We start from the raw sequence: 18,062 nt of genomic DNA, 5'->3' as shown, positions 1-18,062 counted from the left end.
TCAAAACATAACCAAGGCCAGCATGGCAACGCAGCTCCTTTCCACAATCACACCTGGCCTTCTATCTCAATGGGGGAGGTGGCACGAGGTGTTTCCTACTCTCCCACATCCCCCTCTGCCCACATGAGAAGTGGGGCATTATTTTTAAAAGAGATAAAACGAGTCTCGAAGGCCCACAGCAATCGTACAGGGAAGCAGTGTAATTGCAGATTGGGCCACCGCAGCCTCCAGTGTCACCTTGGAGATTAGCTGGAAAACTCCAGGCCTCCCAAAAAGGGGGGGGCCAAGGCAGCCGGGTGTGTAAACAAGTAGAACGAGATCTATAAGTAAGCTTTGCAGGGAGGCTGCAGAGAAGCAGGTGGGGCACAACACCACCCCGGTGCTCTGAACACCTCCACAGTCCTTGGTGAAAACCTCACGTTCAGGATAACATTGCAGGTAGAGGATTTTTTTCCCTCCTGTTTGTTACCTTGCAATAAGTTTCTCTGATCAACCAAAAGCAGGTTTCTAAAATATATATAATTATATTTATTAAAATCATGTATTATTATATATAATTTTATAGTAGAATATATCTTAATATCGTGTATTTTATATTTTATTAAAATTATATATTTTAATATATCATTGTATATTCATATATATATGCTATCTATCTATCTACCTATCTATCTATCTGCAAAATAGTAAGAGCAGTAATGTTAACCTGCCAGAAGGTTGGGGATGATGAAGTGAGAGACGGGCAGCTGCTACAGGGTAGCTCTAGTGGGGGTGGTAAACCAGATTTTTAAAGAGGTGTTTAGATGGTTGTCAGATTTCATGCTCTTAATAATTTAATGGAATTATAAGGAGTAAACCAAATATGTACAATTGGTTTAGGGCACTTAATCTAGTCTCAGATCGTAAGAGCTTGTACATTGGGGTGCGTGGTGTGCTACTTCTGTCTTTGGCCAGGACAGGGGCTTTCTGGAGGCCCAGGTAATCCAGAGGCAAGTATGCGGACTCTGCCTGTCATGCTGCAGCGTTTTCCAGGATTTCATAGGAGGCTTTTGGGCTCAGCTGAGGGATAACATTTAAACAAATGATGCAGAGCTTAGACTGAATCTGACTCTTTCCAGGTTTAATCCTCTGGCACAGAGGAATGTAAAAGGACCTGGTTGCTGAATGGCCCAAGGTTTTGCTGGAAAAACTCAGCCCAAAATTTAAGGGTTTGCATTTGTTCGGAATATATGCAATAATTTCTGTTTAGCGTGCACAACACAACATCACCCATAGAAACAAACAATGCTGACAATGTGTGCTATTGTAATTGCTCATAGCCCAGGCTGTTAAGCAAAACAAAACTCTCTAGCATTCAAAATTAAAATAAACACTGTTGGTTAATTTTAGTGAGGGAGACGTCTGATAATCTTGGGTAAGATATAAGAATTAAAACCATGCACAATTATGGTTATGAGCTATTCTTATTTTATTAATGGGTTTAATATGTAACACATTTGTACGGTGTACAGAGAATTGTTATATTCAGCAAACCCTGATTGCATCTTTAATTACTTCACATTATCCAAAAAGGGGCAAAAGCAAAATAAGAGGAAAGAGCATGTGATTCCTCCTTCCTTGCACTGATCTGGAATCTGTTTTTTTCAATATGGCCTAAGAAAGGTTTATCTCTAGCTTAAACCAGCAGCCAACAGAAATAGGAAAGTGGTAAAAGTGTTTCTGTGGACCAGGTTTGTGTGCTGCAGGGTTTGTATTTAACTGGTTTTCTGTATTTACTGGATGTGTAGAAAGGCTTCTCAAACAGATACTGCTGTGTGACACAGAAAGCCAGGTCATGTTTAAGGTGCTTTAAGATAAAGTGTAAGTGCAATCACTTTGAAAACAGACTTTAATTGTTGAGTTTTGTATAGCATACGCTTGTATAGTTTGTATATGGTTTATAAAGTGTGTGTTTATTGGTGGTGATTTTGTTACTGAACGTTATAGAGAAAGCAAATTTGCAAAGAGCAGCAGAAATATTTATTATTAGTGTTTCTAACCATGATACACGGGGGGAGGGAAGTGGGAATACCTCTACCTATGGCATTAGTGATATTATTGGAGTGCTCTGACCCACTTCAAAAGGAGCACTGGAAAAAAAATTTGAATAGTTCAAGCATAATTGCAGAATTATCTGACATCTGGAAATTCATTTTGTATCAGGAAACCTGAGCTCTGCCTAATTATTTAGCCAAAATGGATTTAAAAGGGACCTTGCATCTGGACAAATTTTTAATAGGTAACTCTTTAGCCTTGTAAAAAAAAAAAGTAAGCAGCAGCTAATGATGGGGGAAATTCACTAGAAGGGAAAAACACCTTTTAAAAGGAAAATGGTTCAATACTAGAGCAACTTGGCCTGGAGATGGTGAGTTCTCAGCCAGAAATGCTTGTAGATGTAGAAGCAAACTTTTTGCTTACTGCAGAGATAACAGAGGATTGGCCAGTTTCAGTGCCTTTTACTGTGGCACAGGAGATCATAATAGATATCAAATCAGATTATCCCTCCCTAGTCTCAATTCATGAATCTTGCTGCAATGATTATTTGCAGTATGCTGGAAATGGTTCCACTGAACCCGAGGCAACAAAATGTTACACATTTTTCATGGTGTGTGTTTGTATAGATTTTTGCAGTGTGCAGTGGAGACAAATTATGTCCTCATATAAATACATATAAATACATAACATAGTGTGGAGGCATACTGCACAGTGCTATGCATGCATTATGCGCTCTGTATTGAAGTATAGTTGTTATATATAAGCTATAGTGGATAATTATATAATGGAGATATAGTTCGCACTGTGTTTATGTAACCTCACTGTATTTTATGTTCTTTCCAACTAAAAATTTCCCCTTAAGGACAGGTCATTGTTTACAGAAAACATTTTTGGCTGCTGATCTCATGCAGCTGTAAGGTCTTTCTGGTCACTGGTTAATGAGTTCCCAGAAGAACTTTGCTTGTTCTGTCTAAACCAAAGGCCAAAATGGTCTCTATTCTACCTCTCTAGACTTCTACAATCATCTATTACTGAAACCAACTGGGGTGTACAAAACCATTTTATTTTTCTGTTTTTCCAAGCTCAACTGGAGTCATCTGAAGGGGTTATAAAATTCATCATATGTGACATGACCAGCAGCCATAGTCATTGCTCTTCAGACAGGAGCAGAGTAGTTAAGAAGAAACAGTTTGATTCCATGTTTCTCATAAGTTTTCTCTGACTATTTCAATTCACACTTCTGTACATGCAATGACAATGGGATTAGAAGTGCCAGGTGCACTAATGCCTCACAGGGCTGCCCATTTTCATCTCCTCAGCGCAGCACTGCCTTAGCAAGTGTCAGTCTTGGCCCTGAGCATGTGCCCAGGGGCCAGGATTCCGCGTGGTCCTAAAATATTGGTTATGGGCATGGACAGCCCTGGTTTTTTTACCACTAGGCAAAAATAGTGTCTGTGGGAGAAGGGGTGACCCTCTGCCAGCCCGGGCATGCTCCTCTTGGTGGTGCTATTGCAGCACTGCAGATTCCACAGGCTGGTTTTCTCCGTTTATTCCTCTGAGGGAAGCTGGAAGGCTTGTGTGACTTGGCAGAGTCTGAAGTCCCGAGGTTCTAAATGCTGTGCAAGTTTAAGGTACTAATTTATTTTGCAGTTGTGTTAAAAAAGCAGGAGGTGTCATCTGCAGGTGATTTCTGTTGCTCAGACATGCCGTGGGAGAAAGCTCTGCTCTGGAGAATTAGGGACTTAGTGGAACAAAAGCAAATCTAAGGCAAAGGTCCTCACCCAGGATAATTTTTGTATTCCTGTGGTCAAATGCTAACTGCAAACCTCTCCAGGTGGAGGAGAGGCTTGGCAGGGATGCAGGGAATGTGGAGGCAACCTCACTCTCCTGGCTTCATCCACTGGTTTTCACTGTATTTTCACATTTTAGGCAGAAAATTCTTACCCAGGCATTCCTATCTAATCACAGGATGGTTGACTGAGCTTTCCTTTCATGGTTCATGACCTATACTGGCAATTTCCTTTCTGATAGAAGGATATAAGGGCAAGGAAATAGAGAGTCAAAATGAGTTGTCATGAAAGAATTGCCACCAGACCTTGCAGGTGAGGGTCTTGGGATGTTCCATATTCTAAGGCAGGTTTCAGCACTATGCCTGAATGTGAATCCATGTCACAAGACTGCTTTTGTCTTTCAGATGTCGGGCACAGCAAGACATGACCGAGACATGGTAATACAGGCTAAAAGAAGCCTGTTGGGAGCTACTGACCCCATCGAAAAGCTGCGATTGTTGTGTTTAGCGAGGGGATCCGCTGGCATCAAAGGACTTGGAAAGTGAGTCTAAGAAATCAAATCCATTATTCAGCCTAATAGTTTTAGCTGCAAGAGGCTCACAGGCTTAACAGGGACCAAAATTTGAGTTTCCTGTTTCCAATGCAAACGCCACAACTTACAGCCTGGCCTCGGGGCTCATGTGTTCTGGGGCATAGGACTGGCCTGCTTGCCTGTTGAAGGGATGAGCCATGTGAATCTCTCATGGGAAGGTGCTCCTGTGAGACCCAGAACAACTCCTGCGAGGGAGAGAAGGGAAGCTTAAGACACATATCTCTCTTTGGTGTTTTTGAAAATTAATTTAAGTATCTCAGTACAGGGGATTTTATGCTTCTTTTCTTTCAGATGTGATTCCCTTGTGTGTAATGGTCTGTGTAATGGTCTGGGTAGTTTGTGGGAGGCACCTAGACTCCTTTTGTATCTCAGTCCTAGGAAAGGGGAGCTGCATCACACCTTGAAACCCCTCCCAGGCCCTATAAACCACAAAAGGATCCAGGTGGTGACTAACTGGAACTTCATTTAAATGCCCAACTTGCCGAAGGCAGAGGGCTATAATGAACAGGAGGACCATGGCAGCCTTCCCCTCATTTACCTTCAGATGTGTCATAATCAGGCACCCAATAGAAACCAGTCATCTCTGCTGCCTATAACTGTGGAGGGTTTTGTTGGTTGGGGGTTTTATTCCTTTCCCCCTGCCCCCCATCAGAAGACTGAACAATGTTACCTCAGTAAAGTGACCCTGTGCTCCAGCACTGTGATAAACCACTGCAGCATTCTCCATGTTTTCCTGTGCATTTTCCTCAAATGTCATGTATCCTGCAGAGTATTTCGAATGATGGATGTCGAGAATAGCAGAACCCTTGATTTCGAAGAATTTATGAGGGGATTAAATGTGTACGCGATCACACTTGACAAGGAAGAAGCACAAAAGGTTTTCCATATATTTGATAAAAATGGCAATGGAACAATTGACTTCGATGAATTTCTTGTTACACTGAGAGTAAGTCTGGAAATTTTTGTTAATACTGCATTAAATGGAGAAAAATATAGCAGAACAGAACAGAACAAGATAGAATAGAATATTTGCAAATAAATTGTTGTGATTTTTTTCAATGAATTGCAGCCTTGATTAAGTTACCTAAATTCCTATGTTATAATCTGAGTACCTATGTCATTCAGCTCATTAATCTCACTTCTTTATGCGTCATTTCATGATGCATCTCTTTATAACACAAACTAATCCAGTTTCCATGGATTAGTTCACCATGCCGTGGCTGATTTTGGTTGGAGTCTCTTTGCTCTGATGAAGTCTAAACAATTAAGATAGAAAATATTAGTGTTTAGAGTAATCAGTAATTTCTTGTTAGAAATATATAAAATGGGTGGAACAGGAAAGTGTTCTATGTAGTATTTTCTCTCTTATTGTCCATTTATATTGTACTGGTTGATACTGAATAACCTCGATCACATTGCTTTTTTATGGTAATATATTGTCCTTTCTAGCTCATGGACAGTGTAGATTGTCAGCCATGCACCTTGAAATAGTTTTACTGCTAACAACAGCAGGTACTTGAATTTGGCAAGTAGTTGGCAGAAATAAAATGATTCTGTTAATATTTCCTTACAGCCTCCCATGTCGAATGCAAGGAAAGAAATAATAATGCAAGCATTTCAAAAATTAGATAAGACCAGAGATGGTGTCATAACAATCGAAGACTTACGAGAGGTATACAATCCAAAACACCATCCCAAATATTTAAATGGAGACTGGACAGAAGAACAAGTTTTTAGAGCCTTTCTGGATAATTTTGATTCACCCTATGACAAAGACGGGAAGGTAAGTAAAACACCTAATGTCAAGCCATGAAATCACCATCTGACTCAACCCTTGACTTATATCATTAAATGTATGAGCAATTGCAGTACCACACATGCATTTGCATCACATTTATATGGAAAAATAAAGTAGATGCATAGTGTGTGCATAGCACTGCTGGTACAGCTTGCTTGCACATTCTGAGGCAAAGGGGCTCTGCAGGAGGTACAAGAGATTACATTACCAGGCTTGTATCCTTCATGCTAAAGCATGCTGATTTTCAAGATCCACATGAATTGGAGGATTTTTCACTTAGAAGAACAAATACTAGAACTCAGTTCAAAAGCAGGTTCCTTAATATGTTAAATACTTTACAGTTAGTTCTTCTCCAGTGTGATTACTCAGACATTTGACTCAGAAATCTGTCCATAATAGAGATAGATTTATCTACAGAGAGTTGGAGGGAGGATGGAGTTGGGGGTGCTGCCACCAGCTGTGTGCCCTGAGGAGCCATGAGCTGGGGCAGAACTGCAAGCTCTTTCTGCCCTCTGCCTAAGCTCTCTGGTGCAGATGCAAAGCCTGGGCAATTTTGGGATGGACTTCTTGTGCATCTGCTTTGCAACCATCTCTAAAACAAGCTGGGGTGGGGAGAAACAGTTTTCCCTCCCTGAAGGTATAAAATAGTAAAACTCCAGGGGGTGGTGACCGTTGAAGTTTTGAGGTTTTACCCAACGAGCACTTTTGCAAAATATAAGCATATCACAAGCAGAACAGAAGAGAAGGTGGTTGTAGTTGTTGTTGAAGAGGTAGCCATGTTGTGAAAGCCACGAGGAAGGGGCTCGGAGCCCCTTTGGGCCTCTGGGCCTCCCCAGCCCTCGGCAGAGGGGCTACAGAGACTTGGAACAGTTTAAAGACTGGGCTAAGTAGCTGTAGCTAAGAGCTGGGGGATGTTTCTTCACTGTGAGCAGCAGCAGCAGCGGCAGAACTGCACTGACCGAAGAAACGGTGGCAGAGAGCCAGAAGAGATAAGACCAAGCAACAACGACAGGCATGCAGCAACACAGAGAGAACTCCTGGAAGGAGAGCCGAGAGAGAGCCAGCAGCAGAGAGAGAATTAGACTCTAAAGAGAGAGAGAGAGGAAGTTGGGGTAAGAACTGAAATAAAACCCCATACCCCTCTGAGACCTCCGAGAAAGGAGGAGGATGATGAACTCTTACTTGAAAGAGTCTTGAAGTGCTACAGCACTGCAGAAAGGAGCTGTAAAGCTCAGAAGGAATGCGGAGGGGTGACCTTGCCCCCCCCCACTGCTTGAGACAGAGCACAGAGCTCTGCAAAGGGGACTTGAATCCCCTGAAGATACAGACCGTCACAAAGACCCCCGTGCTTCGTGGTATGATGTGGTGACGTGACCGTTGTCTGGGTGAACGCAGCCCACGGAAGAGAAGACCCTTGCTTGGAGACGAGTGGCTGAGGGGCTTGGATACCCTCTTGTGTGTACTGGTAGAGATCCAGCTACAGCTGCTTCATGGAAGAGAGAGACAGAGAAACTGTTGCTTTAGAGACATTGCTGCTCTGAGAGTGGAATGGGATTTTTTCCTTCTTCCCTCCTGGACTTTTATTTGGAAGGGAGAAGAGATTTGATCCATTGTAAATACTTTTATGTCATGGTAGAGATAGCTAAGATTGTGTATAATGTATTGTAGTATTTATTTTGTACAGTCATTGTAATATATATTCCCTTTCCCCCATTTTGAGTCTCGTGTAGTGTCTGGAAAAAACCCATCTCACATTGCATTGAGATGTGGGAGAGGGCTTGGACTAGGGAATTGGATTTTGGAGCTCTCAAACCATGACACAAGCCTGCTCTGTTTCCCCTTGTTCTGTGCCTGTAAACTCCTTTTGACTGACCTTAATGCTGGATCTCCATAGTTCACATGGTAATATTCTCAGTCTGAACAGTTAATAATACCAAACTGGGTAAGGTTTTATCAGTGCTTTGTGGAACATCTTTAACACTTTCCACTCTTGAGGCTGCACTTCTGTGTTCATACCTGCATTACACGGATGACTTCTACCTGTCTAGTGGCTGGCTACTATACCCAAATCCTTCACTTGCTCTGCTTCCAACACCCAGGCTCTCATTTGTAGAGAGGTAATGGATTTTATTTTCCTTTGGTATGACTTTGCACTTCGTAGAGCTGAATTTCATCCCTTATGCTGTTGTGTCATCCTTGGAGCTACTAGTTTTGGGCCAGCTGTCCCCTTCCTTCTCTACAACAGTGATGATATCTAACAAATCTCAAACAAAAGGTTCCTGCTTTTTGTGCTGAGGTCATCCAGGAACACATTAAATGAATCTCCAAAGTGATCCTTGATGTGTTCAGTGCCTTGTTTTGCTGAGCACCCACCTCTTGTTCAGCAATCCTGATGTTAGTTCACCTGATTGCTGTTTCTTCTGAGAACTAACTGTGGCTTTCCTGTGCCTGAATCAGAAGACACTAATGATACTGAATACCTAAAATGTTTTTAACAGAAATGCCTCAAGGTAAAGCAATTGCTAAAAAAGGTCCTCTTCACTGTGATCTCATGGGGTCCCTCTGAAATAGGCAGGGTCAGCAAGGCTTGTAATCAGTTCATGATGATAGGACAGTCTATAGTGATCACTTCTCCCTATTGTCATGTTTCACTTAGCTCTCAAACACACAATGCAATCAGAGTAAATATCATAGATTCATAGAGTATGCTGAGTTAAAAGGGATCCATCAGGATCATTGAGTCCAACTCCTGGCTCTGGGCACGACAGCTCAAGAATCCCACCATGTGCCTGAGAGTGTTGTCCAAACACTTCTTGAATTCTGTCAGGCTTGTGCTGTGACCACTTCCCTGGGGAGCCTGTTCCAATGCCCCAACCACCCTCTGGGTGAAGAAACTTTTCCTGATATCCAGCCTAAACCTCCCTGACTCAGCTTCAGGGCATTTCCTCAAGTCCTATCACTGGTCACCACAGAGTGAAGAGATCAGGACCTGCCCCTCTGCTTACCCTCGTGAGGATATTGTAGACTGCCATGAGATTTCTCCTCAGTTTCCTCTTCTACAGGCTGAGAACAAACTGAGTGACCTCAGCTGCTCCTCACAAGGCTTCCCCTCAAGGCCATTCACCATCCTCATGGCCCTCCTTTGTACCCTCTTTAATAACATAATGCCTTTTTAATTGTTTTTATTTTTCTGTGTGTTGTTGATTCAAAGAATGAGCTACATGGTTCAAGAGTTAAGACACCACGAGAGACATGCACTGTTCATCTGCTAATTTTATCCTTATTTTTTGTAATGGTCATTTTAAAATGATTCCACCTCACAGTACCTGTGAAAGATATTCAAAACCCTTAGGTATTTGAAAAACTAATTACTTCATTAAGCGAGACTTGTTTAGAGCAATGATATTTTCTCTCTGTGGGTAGATATAAAGTTCTGAGTTGTCTCTGGATTGTATCAGAAACCCCATCCACCTTTATTAATAGTAACACAAAGAATCAGATCATATCGTCCCTGGAAAAAAGTACTTTAAACATCTGTCTTCTTAGGCAACAGTGATTTTAACTTTAGTTCCTGGTAATGTTTGTGAACTTCACAAGTTTCATGTCCATCCAAGTGTTCTGTATGCTAGACAAGAGCTCATGTCTAGCAAAGAAGTGAACTTAAGCAATTTTTCTGTGTCTTTTTTTGCCTCCTGTTTGATTCCTTTTTGTTAGCAACAACATGAAATAGCAGATGTTCTGTTTCCTAAAGAAACACCTCCATGTGTGGTTTTGACTTACAGCATTAAAAGAAAATATTTGTTTTCCTATTTTAAATCTCTCTGTCTCAGGTCACAACAGAAGAATTCATGAACTATTATGCAGGAGTCAGTGCTTCAATTGATTCGGATATCTACTTTATCGTCATGATGAAGACTGCTTGGAAACTCTGATAATATGGTTAAAGAAGCAAAACTTGACTTCCACCTTCGGTAGGTTTCTTTTCTTAAGTGTATGCACAACAACACCCTCATGTTCCCTAACAACAGTTTTCAGTAACTATGCCAATTACAATCAATCTGCAGAATTAATTCCCAGATGCTTCAGTAGGCTCAGCTTCAGGGGATTGGAGAATAATCAGAGAGCAGATCTGGCATCCAGCCACCCCGCACATCTGTCCCTTTTCTCCCTACATCCTGGCATGTCTTTTCTTTTCTCAGATGAGCTGCTCCTTTCTTTTCAGACATCTGCAGTAGGTCCCTGAGGCTCCTGAACATATCCCCTCCTCCAGTGTTAGATACAGCTCTCTTTGACAAGAGGAGAAAACCAAAATATTCTGAAAGTGTGGTGGTCTTGCAGGAAAAATCCTTGCTTCCAGTTTAAGAAAATGGCAAAAATACCTGCTGGACAAGGAAAATTACAGCAAGAAGTTCTTTATTGTAGCGCTGGGTGCAATCCTAAGTGACATGGGCCTGGAAAGCACACTGCCATTTGAAAAACATGCCTTTTTGTATTCTCTTGGTTATATAAGCTGTTACATATTCAGTAGGTGTCAGGTATTTTACCTTAAAAGGTAATTTTTCAGACTTAGGAGGGGGTGTTACCCTCCCTCTTGATTGATTTGTGACATATCCCCCCCGTACACTGTACAGGGGAGTCTCTCTGCACACAAAGGTCGTCCACGTGGCCGAGAGTACATTTTTATTTTTATACTTTTCCCTATTCCCGGCCACAAAGTTTCCCTGGCGTCAGGCCCAGACAGGACCTTCCACCTTACAGCTTTCATGATATGCCTAAAAAAATCTTGGAATTAAATGAAACAAAAGAAAATCCCACCCCCTTCTGTTTTCCACTAAATTAATTTTGCTTATAATAAAACCAGATTATTTATACCTCATAATCCCCCTTTTTTCTCTTTATTCATGGTTTTATTATAAGTCTTTTATGTCAACTCTCTCTGGGCCTTTCGAGTCCGTTCCCACTCGGTAATACATCTTGTGCTTCATCCATTCTTTCCATTTGTTTGGTAAGGTCCCACTCAAGTAATGCTTTCTGCGCCTTTCCCATGTCTTCAGTTTGCTTGGGGGCCAGCCGCAAGATCATGATTTTTTGGATTCCCAGGCCTCTGGTTGTAGTGGTCTTTGGATCCACTGGCATGGCAGTTAATTGCATTCCTTGGACAACACTAGAAATTAATCTCATAAAACATGAGATTAGGGTAGAAACAATAATCCAGAGATAGCACATAATGAGAAAAGCCCCACTTGCTTCCACCATGCCCCTCTGAATAAGTTAGTCCACCACCCTCCATCTACTATGGAATTCCATTTTTGGACTGGTACATGGGCTATTTCTGGATGTTGGAGGCTATTTCCATTACGGCTTCATAATTATCATAAATCTGTAAACAGCAGTCTGAGGTGTTAAATTGTCCACAGACTTCTCCTTCTTCTGCTAAACGATAGTCTAGGGCTAATCTCTTTTGGTATATGGCTGCTCTGCTTTGACACTGTTGTTCGGCTATTAATTCTAACCTCCCTGCAGTCTGATTTATGACTATTTCAACTACAGTTTGTAGTTGTATGATTCAACTGAGCATATAAACAGGTATATGATAACCCCATGTCTCATCCTGTGCCCATGTAGCTGGTCCATAATAATCAATAATTCTCGCAGGAGGCCACTCCTCCTCTCCTCATTTTTGGGTTCCTCCTATTGAGTATCCCTTAATCCTGATATAGGGTATTTTCTCTTTAATTTGTCTTTTTTCTCGGTTAAGGGAGTCGTATAACAGGACTCCTAATTTGTCCCCGCTTTCTAAGGGTAGTAGGAAAAATCCAGGCAAAATTATTCCTATGGCACAGCAGCTTTTCCAATTTTCTGGTAACATTGTGTACGCTCTTTTTCCACAAATCCAAAAGAACCCATTGGATGCCTTCCAAAAGTTTTTGGACATGTTATCAACGTTGTCCCAAAATTTTGATATTTCTTTTATTCTGGAAAAAGGGTTTATTTTGGTTTTGTTGCATTGGTAGAGTTTCCGGTTTACATCCCACTCACAGCTGGGCTTCTTTTTCTTGACCAATAGTCAGCTGGGGCTTGTGGAAAATACTCACTGTGAGTGAAGTTAGTCTTTAGAGTTTGTTTGCACGGGGTTTCCCCAACTGGATGTACAAAACGAGTTCCTGTTCTCTGTATACAATCCCTTGCTATCACTGTGGAGCTTAATATCTACCCTTCTGGCCTATTTGCTTTATTATGAGAGAATGTATAATTTCCCTTGAGTATTTCTCGAGCATCTAGACTAAAACCTCTCCAGGGCCATTCTTCTGCCATTAAAGGTCCCCCACAAACCAAACAGTGATTCACTCTTAACCCTTTAGCAATTTTCTCTGCTAGATGAACAAACAAATTCTGCCCCACTGTGGGGAGTTCAAAATCTCTGTTCTCCTCTCTTGTTAGTTCAGAATATAAATCATTCAACTGTGACAGTAGTAGGTGATCTTTAGATGTTTTTTGTTCGGTATCTGTGATGATTTCTTCTATTATTAGGTCAGGGACTCCTGACTCACTGATGATGTCCCAACAAATCCATGCCTCACCCACGGGGCAGTATGATCCTAATCGTGCTCCTTCTGACCCTAAATTCTTTTCCACTCCATAGCACCTGTTACCTACTACACAGGTTTCCAATTCTTTCTTATCATAACAAGCTTTGTTCACGTATTCATATGCCATAAAGGTGGTTACCACACCTGTCTCAGTACGCATTTTGGTAACACTTTTTGCAGTGGTCATCTTCTTGTTCTAGTGTTTGTTTATTCGTTTCTTTAACAGTAGCCACCATTATTTCGATCTTATTTCTCTGTCTTTCCTCATCCCTTCAGACATGCACCTTTTGAGCTTCTTTCAACAACTCATTCAATCCTTTTTCATTCCAATCCTCTATCTTTTCTAATTTCTTCCTAATATCTGGCCAAGAATGAGTTACAAAACAAACTTTTAATAATTCTTGTCCTGCTTGACTGTCTAGCTGTATTCCTGAATATTGTTGTATATTTCTCTTCAGTCTTTTCAACCATTCCGATGGTGACTCATCTTTATTTTGCTTTTCATCCAAAGCTTTGGCTGCGTTTTGCCCCCGAGGGACCACTTCTTTAATTCCTTTAATGATATAATTACAATAATCGATCGTATTTTGCCTTCTTTATCCAGCAGGTATTTTTGCCGTTTTCTTAAATTGGAACCAAGGATTTTTCCTACAGCCTTGGGCAGGCTGTTATAAATGGGAAGTCTGTCCCAAGAGGGTCACATAGCCCTTTCACCTGTAGCACTGCAGGCTCCTGTAGCTCTTGGCTCCTTGAGGAATGCAGCAGCTGCTTATCTCTCTCCTGGGAACATTTGAGTTCCCAGTGCTGGGAGGCTGAAGGGAGAAACAAATCAAGAAGGGGAGACATGGACCAGAACTGCAAAATGCTCTTAAAGCCCTGTTTTCTCCCTGACTCACAACTAAACATGCAGGCATCTTTCCTCTGCATGCTTTTTTTCAAACCCCTGTGGGCCTGCTTATAGATTTCCACTTGCCTTCTCCTGCTTTGATTCCTTTATTTTTGTACTGTGAGATCATTTTACTAATATTTTTCTTAAAGGGGATAAATGTGTTACAGTATTTTTTTCTCTATGTTCCTGGAACATTTGCTGGCTTAGTAACTGTTGTCTGTACATACCTACACTGAAAGTTGCTTACTACTTTTTTGTATTTACAGGGGTTTATGACCAAGCTGTGACTTCTGGGAAGTATAGAGCTTGTAACTTGTCCACCAGATGAAAATTCTTGAGATATCTTTGCTTTTCAGTTCTTTTTCTGATGCTGAATAAAGATTGGAAACCTGTCTTCGTTGTCACACCAATGAAGCTGTCTTGGTTTGTCTTTTGTCCTTTGCCCATACAGTGGGGAAATCATGGCTGGGCTTCGCAAACGAAGATTTGGGAAGGGCTCTACCCACATTTGTTACAAGCGCGTTGGTGGCTAAAAAGGCCAGTATGAGATAGGCATGTCTGGTTGCAAAAAGCACAGCAGAAAGACTCCTTAGGTGGTATATTCTGCAAGGCACGATTCTTTCTGCGTTGTCTTTTCTCCTCAAGAGTGATCTTGCCTGCGTTCTCAAAGGCATCAGCAGCGTTATAGATGGTGTGTCTCCAGACCTCCCGACTGGAGGCCAGAGTAGACCAGTTATGTTGATCAATATGGCCAAGGCTGAGATGTTGTTTCAGGGAGTCCTTGTATCTTCTTTTCGGGGCTCCTCTCTTGCGGCAGCCGGTGGCAAGTTCACCATAAAGCAGGATCTTAGGGAGGCGGTGGTCCTTCATCCTGGAGATGTGTCCTGCCCAACGCAGCTGTGTTCTCAGCAACATGGCCTCAATACTTGTGGCTGCTGCTTGTTCTAGAACAGATGTATTGGTCACATAATCTGACCAGTGGATGTTTAGGATTGTATGGAGACAGCATTGATGGAAGCATTCTAGGAGTCACAGGTGGTGGCGGTAGATGACCCATGATTCAGATCTATATAAGAGAGTAAACAGCACTATGGCTCTATAAACACTGATCTTTGTACTTTTCTTCAACATGTCTATCTCGTATTGCCCTTATTAGCCACCAGCGTGCTTGTAACAAATGTGGATAGAGCCTTCCCAAATCTTCCTTCGCGAAGCCTAGCCATGATGACTTTTCTTCAAGTGTTTATTTTGCCAAACTCTTTGCTAACCTGTTGTCTATCTCTCTGTCAATCTTAGTGTCCAAGGAGATGAGGCTACCTAGGTAATTAAACTGTTGGACTGATTTGATATGGTGCACATGGGAATGGTGCACAATGGTGCAATGTGGAAATGGTGCACAAAGAAAACTGTTAAAAAACCAAACAAATAAACAAAAAGAATGCTGTGTGTGTGTGTTGTCTAATTATCCCTGCTTTAGTTCTGTTTTTCTTCTACTTTCTGCTTCTCTCTCGTCATTTGCTGCTCTCCCAGACTGAGAAGCTGCTGCTGTAGCAAAGAGTAACTGGCTTGTGCACGGCAGCATTTGCTCCATTTCAGGCTGGCAGCCAGCTAAAAGCAGTACAGGGTTATAGACCAGACTTTCAAAAGAGCCTTTCTGATGAAGTCTCACTCTTACTTGGTCTGGGTTGCTAACAGTTCAAACACTGAAGTCCTGAGTGCTTGCTGCAGTGATCCTGTGCAAACCCTGTTTTTGTTTTGTTCCATCATGATCTCAGTATAAGCAATAGCTGCTTGAAATTCCTTAGGGAAGGCTGTGCAAATTCAATTATTTTCTTTGACCTGTAAGCCTCCAGAAACTTGCATACTGGCTGACACTGGAAGCTGGTAGAAAAATTCTCCTTATGATTGCCATCAATCATAAGAGGAGCGTTTACTTGCAGCAATGCTGCTGAAGTGCCAAATGCATAAAAACCAAACTTGCTATCAAATAGGAGCTGTACATGTTTTGGCAGTTTCAGTAGAAGCCATTTATTTCTCTTTTATTAATTGATTTTACAGCAAGCTGTCGTGCTATCTCTCTTCTCTTTCAAATAAAAAGAAAGTATTGTGGATGGACTGTGGGAATCACAAAATGAAAAAAACATTTCCTTTTGACATGCTATCTCATGTCTTCAGACCCCACAGCGATCTGACAGGCTGATATTTAATCAAGTGCAGTGGAAGTTTTAATCTGAATAACTGCAACCAGTTTGTCTTTGATTACTAATACCTTCCAGTTTTACTTAATCCCCCTAAAATATATTTTTTCAGAAAGGAGGAGTAGTACATAAAGCAACTGTTCTTTTTTAAAACCAGCAGAAGCTTTGTCACTGACCTCTGGGAGTCTTAGCTGAGCCTTTGGTGGCTGGGGAAAGCCAGTGCTGGGGAAAGTGCTGGGGAAAGCCAGTGCTTCAGGACAAGATCTCTACGCTGAGCTTGACTAACAGAGTTTGTGTGGGGATCTGAAGGACATGAGCCAGGAGAGCTCAAACCCCCTCATCCTGGTGGTGTATCCCTGGTGCTTTCAGAGCAGTTCCCAGCTCCTCAGGTCTGCCTGTGCATGGACCTCATCACTTACTGGGTAAGTTTCTCAGCATAAGAACATTGTTCACAGACAAGGCATTTCAACATTTGTACAGAACCATGTTTCCAAGGGCTGATTTCAGATTCTGTAGAAGTCAGTGGCAAAGTTTCCTTTCACTTCTGTAGGAACAGAGTTGCTCTTGGAGCAGTCTGAATAAAAACTGGTAACTGCAGAATAGGCACAGTTTTTCCAGGAGAAAAATTAATAATCTGAGAAGGAGTAACATGATTTTTCACTCTTAATCAGATGATGTCGAAAACAAAGTGGAATCTGTCCTATAAGAACTGTAATTTGATTTATGTGTGTACAAATTCATGGAACAAACAGAGGCATTGCATCAACTGCTAGGTAGGAAAATCTCTCCTGGGAGACATGCAGCCATAATGACACACTGAGCAAACACATTGGAGTTTCAAAGGAAGCACTTTTCAGGGCTTAATGGCAGGTTAAAGGGATTTTAAGCAGACATGAAGGATTATCAGGGCTAACAGCAAGTGCCCTTCAGAACCATCCTTTAGCACTTCACTGTCCCTGTCTGCAATCGGGGAGAGCCAAAAATTAAGCTGAAATGCCTGTGTTCAGCTGCAGGCTGCTGTATGCTGGCTACAGACCCACCAGATGCAGGAGATAGGTGGAGATGCAGGCTGTCCTGCCAGCCTGTGGCTGCACAGCACACACAGCAGATTTTGGGAGATAGGTGGCAATGCACACCATCATATCTAGTGCTAGCATCAAGATTGTAGATCTTGGTTGGTGCTTCATGTTTGAAGCAGCGTTTCTTCTTTCTGATTGTGCAACAGATGCTAAACAGGATGGCACAAACCATAGGAGCATCTGAGTCTGCAAGGCTGTGGGGCAGTCCCAGAGGCAGAGGTTTCACCTGCACCTTGAGCTCCAGCCTGCCCCCGTGGCACAGTGCCTTGACAGGGATAAGTTCTGCCCTCCCCACCAGGCAGCACCAAAGCTTGCTCCAAAATTGCTGGTAGAGCCCTGAGGAAAAGAGGGAAAAGCCACCCTTATAACTCCCCTAAAACTCTGCCCCAGCTCCCTGCCTCTGCCTGAGCCATCAGAGCATGTCTGTGACAACATCCGACCACCCCAAAAAAACACAAGGATTGAGGGCAAAGAGGTGTGGAACAGCCTTTTCTTCTGGTGGTTTCCCTGGGAAAGGTGGCACTTCTGCAGCATGCTTCATTGCATTTTGATTTTGCTCTTTTTGTGCTATTGGTGGCTTTGTGTTTTTGTCCTGGAGAGGAAATTTTTGGGTTGATATGGTACAGAATTGTTGTTTGGCTTACACTGTCTCCTGCAGCATAAAATTCTGCTTCAAGCAGCTGAGTTTAATGCAAGCCCCACTCTCAGCCATATATTCTTAAAACTAGACCACAAGATATATTCAGTGATCTGATTCATTTTGCTGCCCTCCTGGCACAAAGCTCCTGGCAGAAGCAAATGGAAGCAGCTGAAGTTTTGCAGATGAAACCACCTGTGCACATTGCTGTACAAAAGCCTTTACGTAACTCCTTCTACACAGTGCCTTCTCAAACCTCTGCAGATGCGTGGGCAGAGCACAACTTTGCTATTCCAGAGCTGGGCTCATGGCCTACCTTGTCAGCAGCTGGCAGAAGGAGCGAGACCAGTGCTTTCAGGGATTCTTGCCTTCCAGCTCCTGTCCTGCCCACTGGGAGCAGCAGCAGCACCAGAACACTCAGCTTTCCCCAGGAAAACAGATAATGCCGAGAGCAG

The 18,062-nt window shown here is 42.3% G+C and overlaps 2 protein-coding genes across 2 annotated transcripts in view; one reads left to right on the top strand and one right to left on the bottom strand.

Moving 5' to 3' along the window:
* Window positions 1-248: 248 nt before the first annotated feature.
* CAPSL (calcyphosine like) lies at window positions 249-14,086 on the top strand. The gene is made up of 6 exons (XM_027635066.1): window positions 249-438; window positions 4,229-4,365; window positions 5,185-5,362; window positions 5,990-6,199; window positions 10,045-10,185; window positions 13,960-14,086. Exons 2-5 carry the CDS (start codon window positions 4,229-4,231, stop codon window positions 10,144-10,146), a joined length of 627 nt encoding a protein of 208 aa, XP_027490867.1. The 5' UTR covers window positions 249-438; the 3' UTR covers window positions 10,147-10,185; window positions 13,960-14,086.
* IL7R (interleukin 7 receptor) overlaps window positions 10,786-18,062 on the bottom strand; it is a 26,880-nt gene continuing 19,603 nt past the window's right edge. Inside the window, exons 9-10 of the transcript XR_003526302.1 lie at window positions 13,519-13,616; window positions 10,786-11,378 (exon numbers count right to left, since the gene is read on the bottom strand). The gene's annotated coding sequence lies outside the window, so the exon portion shown is untranslated. The remainder of the gene's footprint in view (window positions 11,379-13,518; window positions 13,617-18,062) is intronic.

This window comes from Corapipo altera, unplaced genomic scaffold (assembly GCF_003945725.1).
Source record: "Corapipo altera isolate COAL_440 unplaced genomic scaffold, ASM394572v1 61411, whole genome shotgun sequence".
Taxonomy (NCBI): Eukaryota; Metazoa; Chordata; class Aves; order Passeriformes; family Pipridae; genus Corapipo; species Corapipo altera.
Note: the sequence above shows the minus strand (reverse complement) of the source record. Positions and strands in the feature narration are given on the sequence as shown.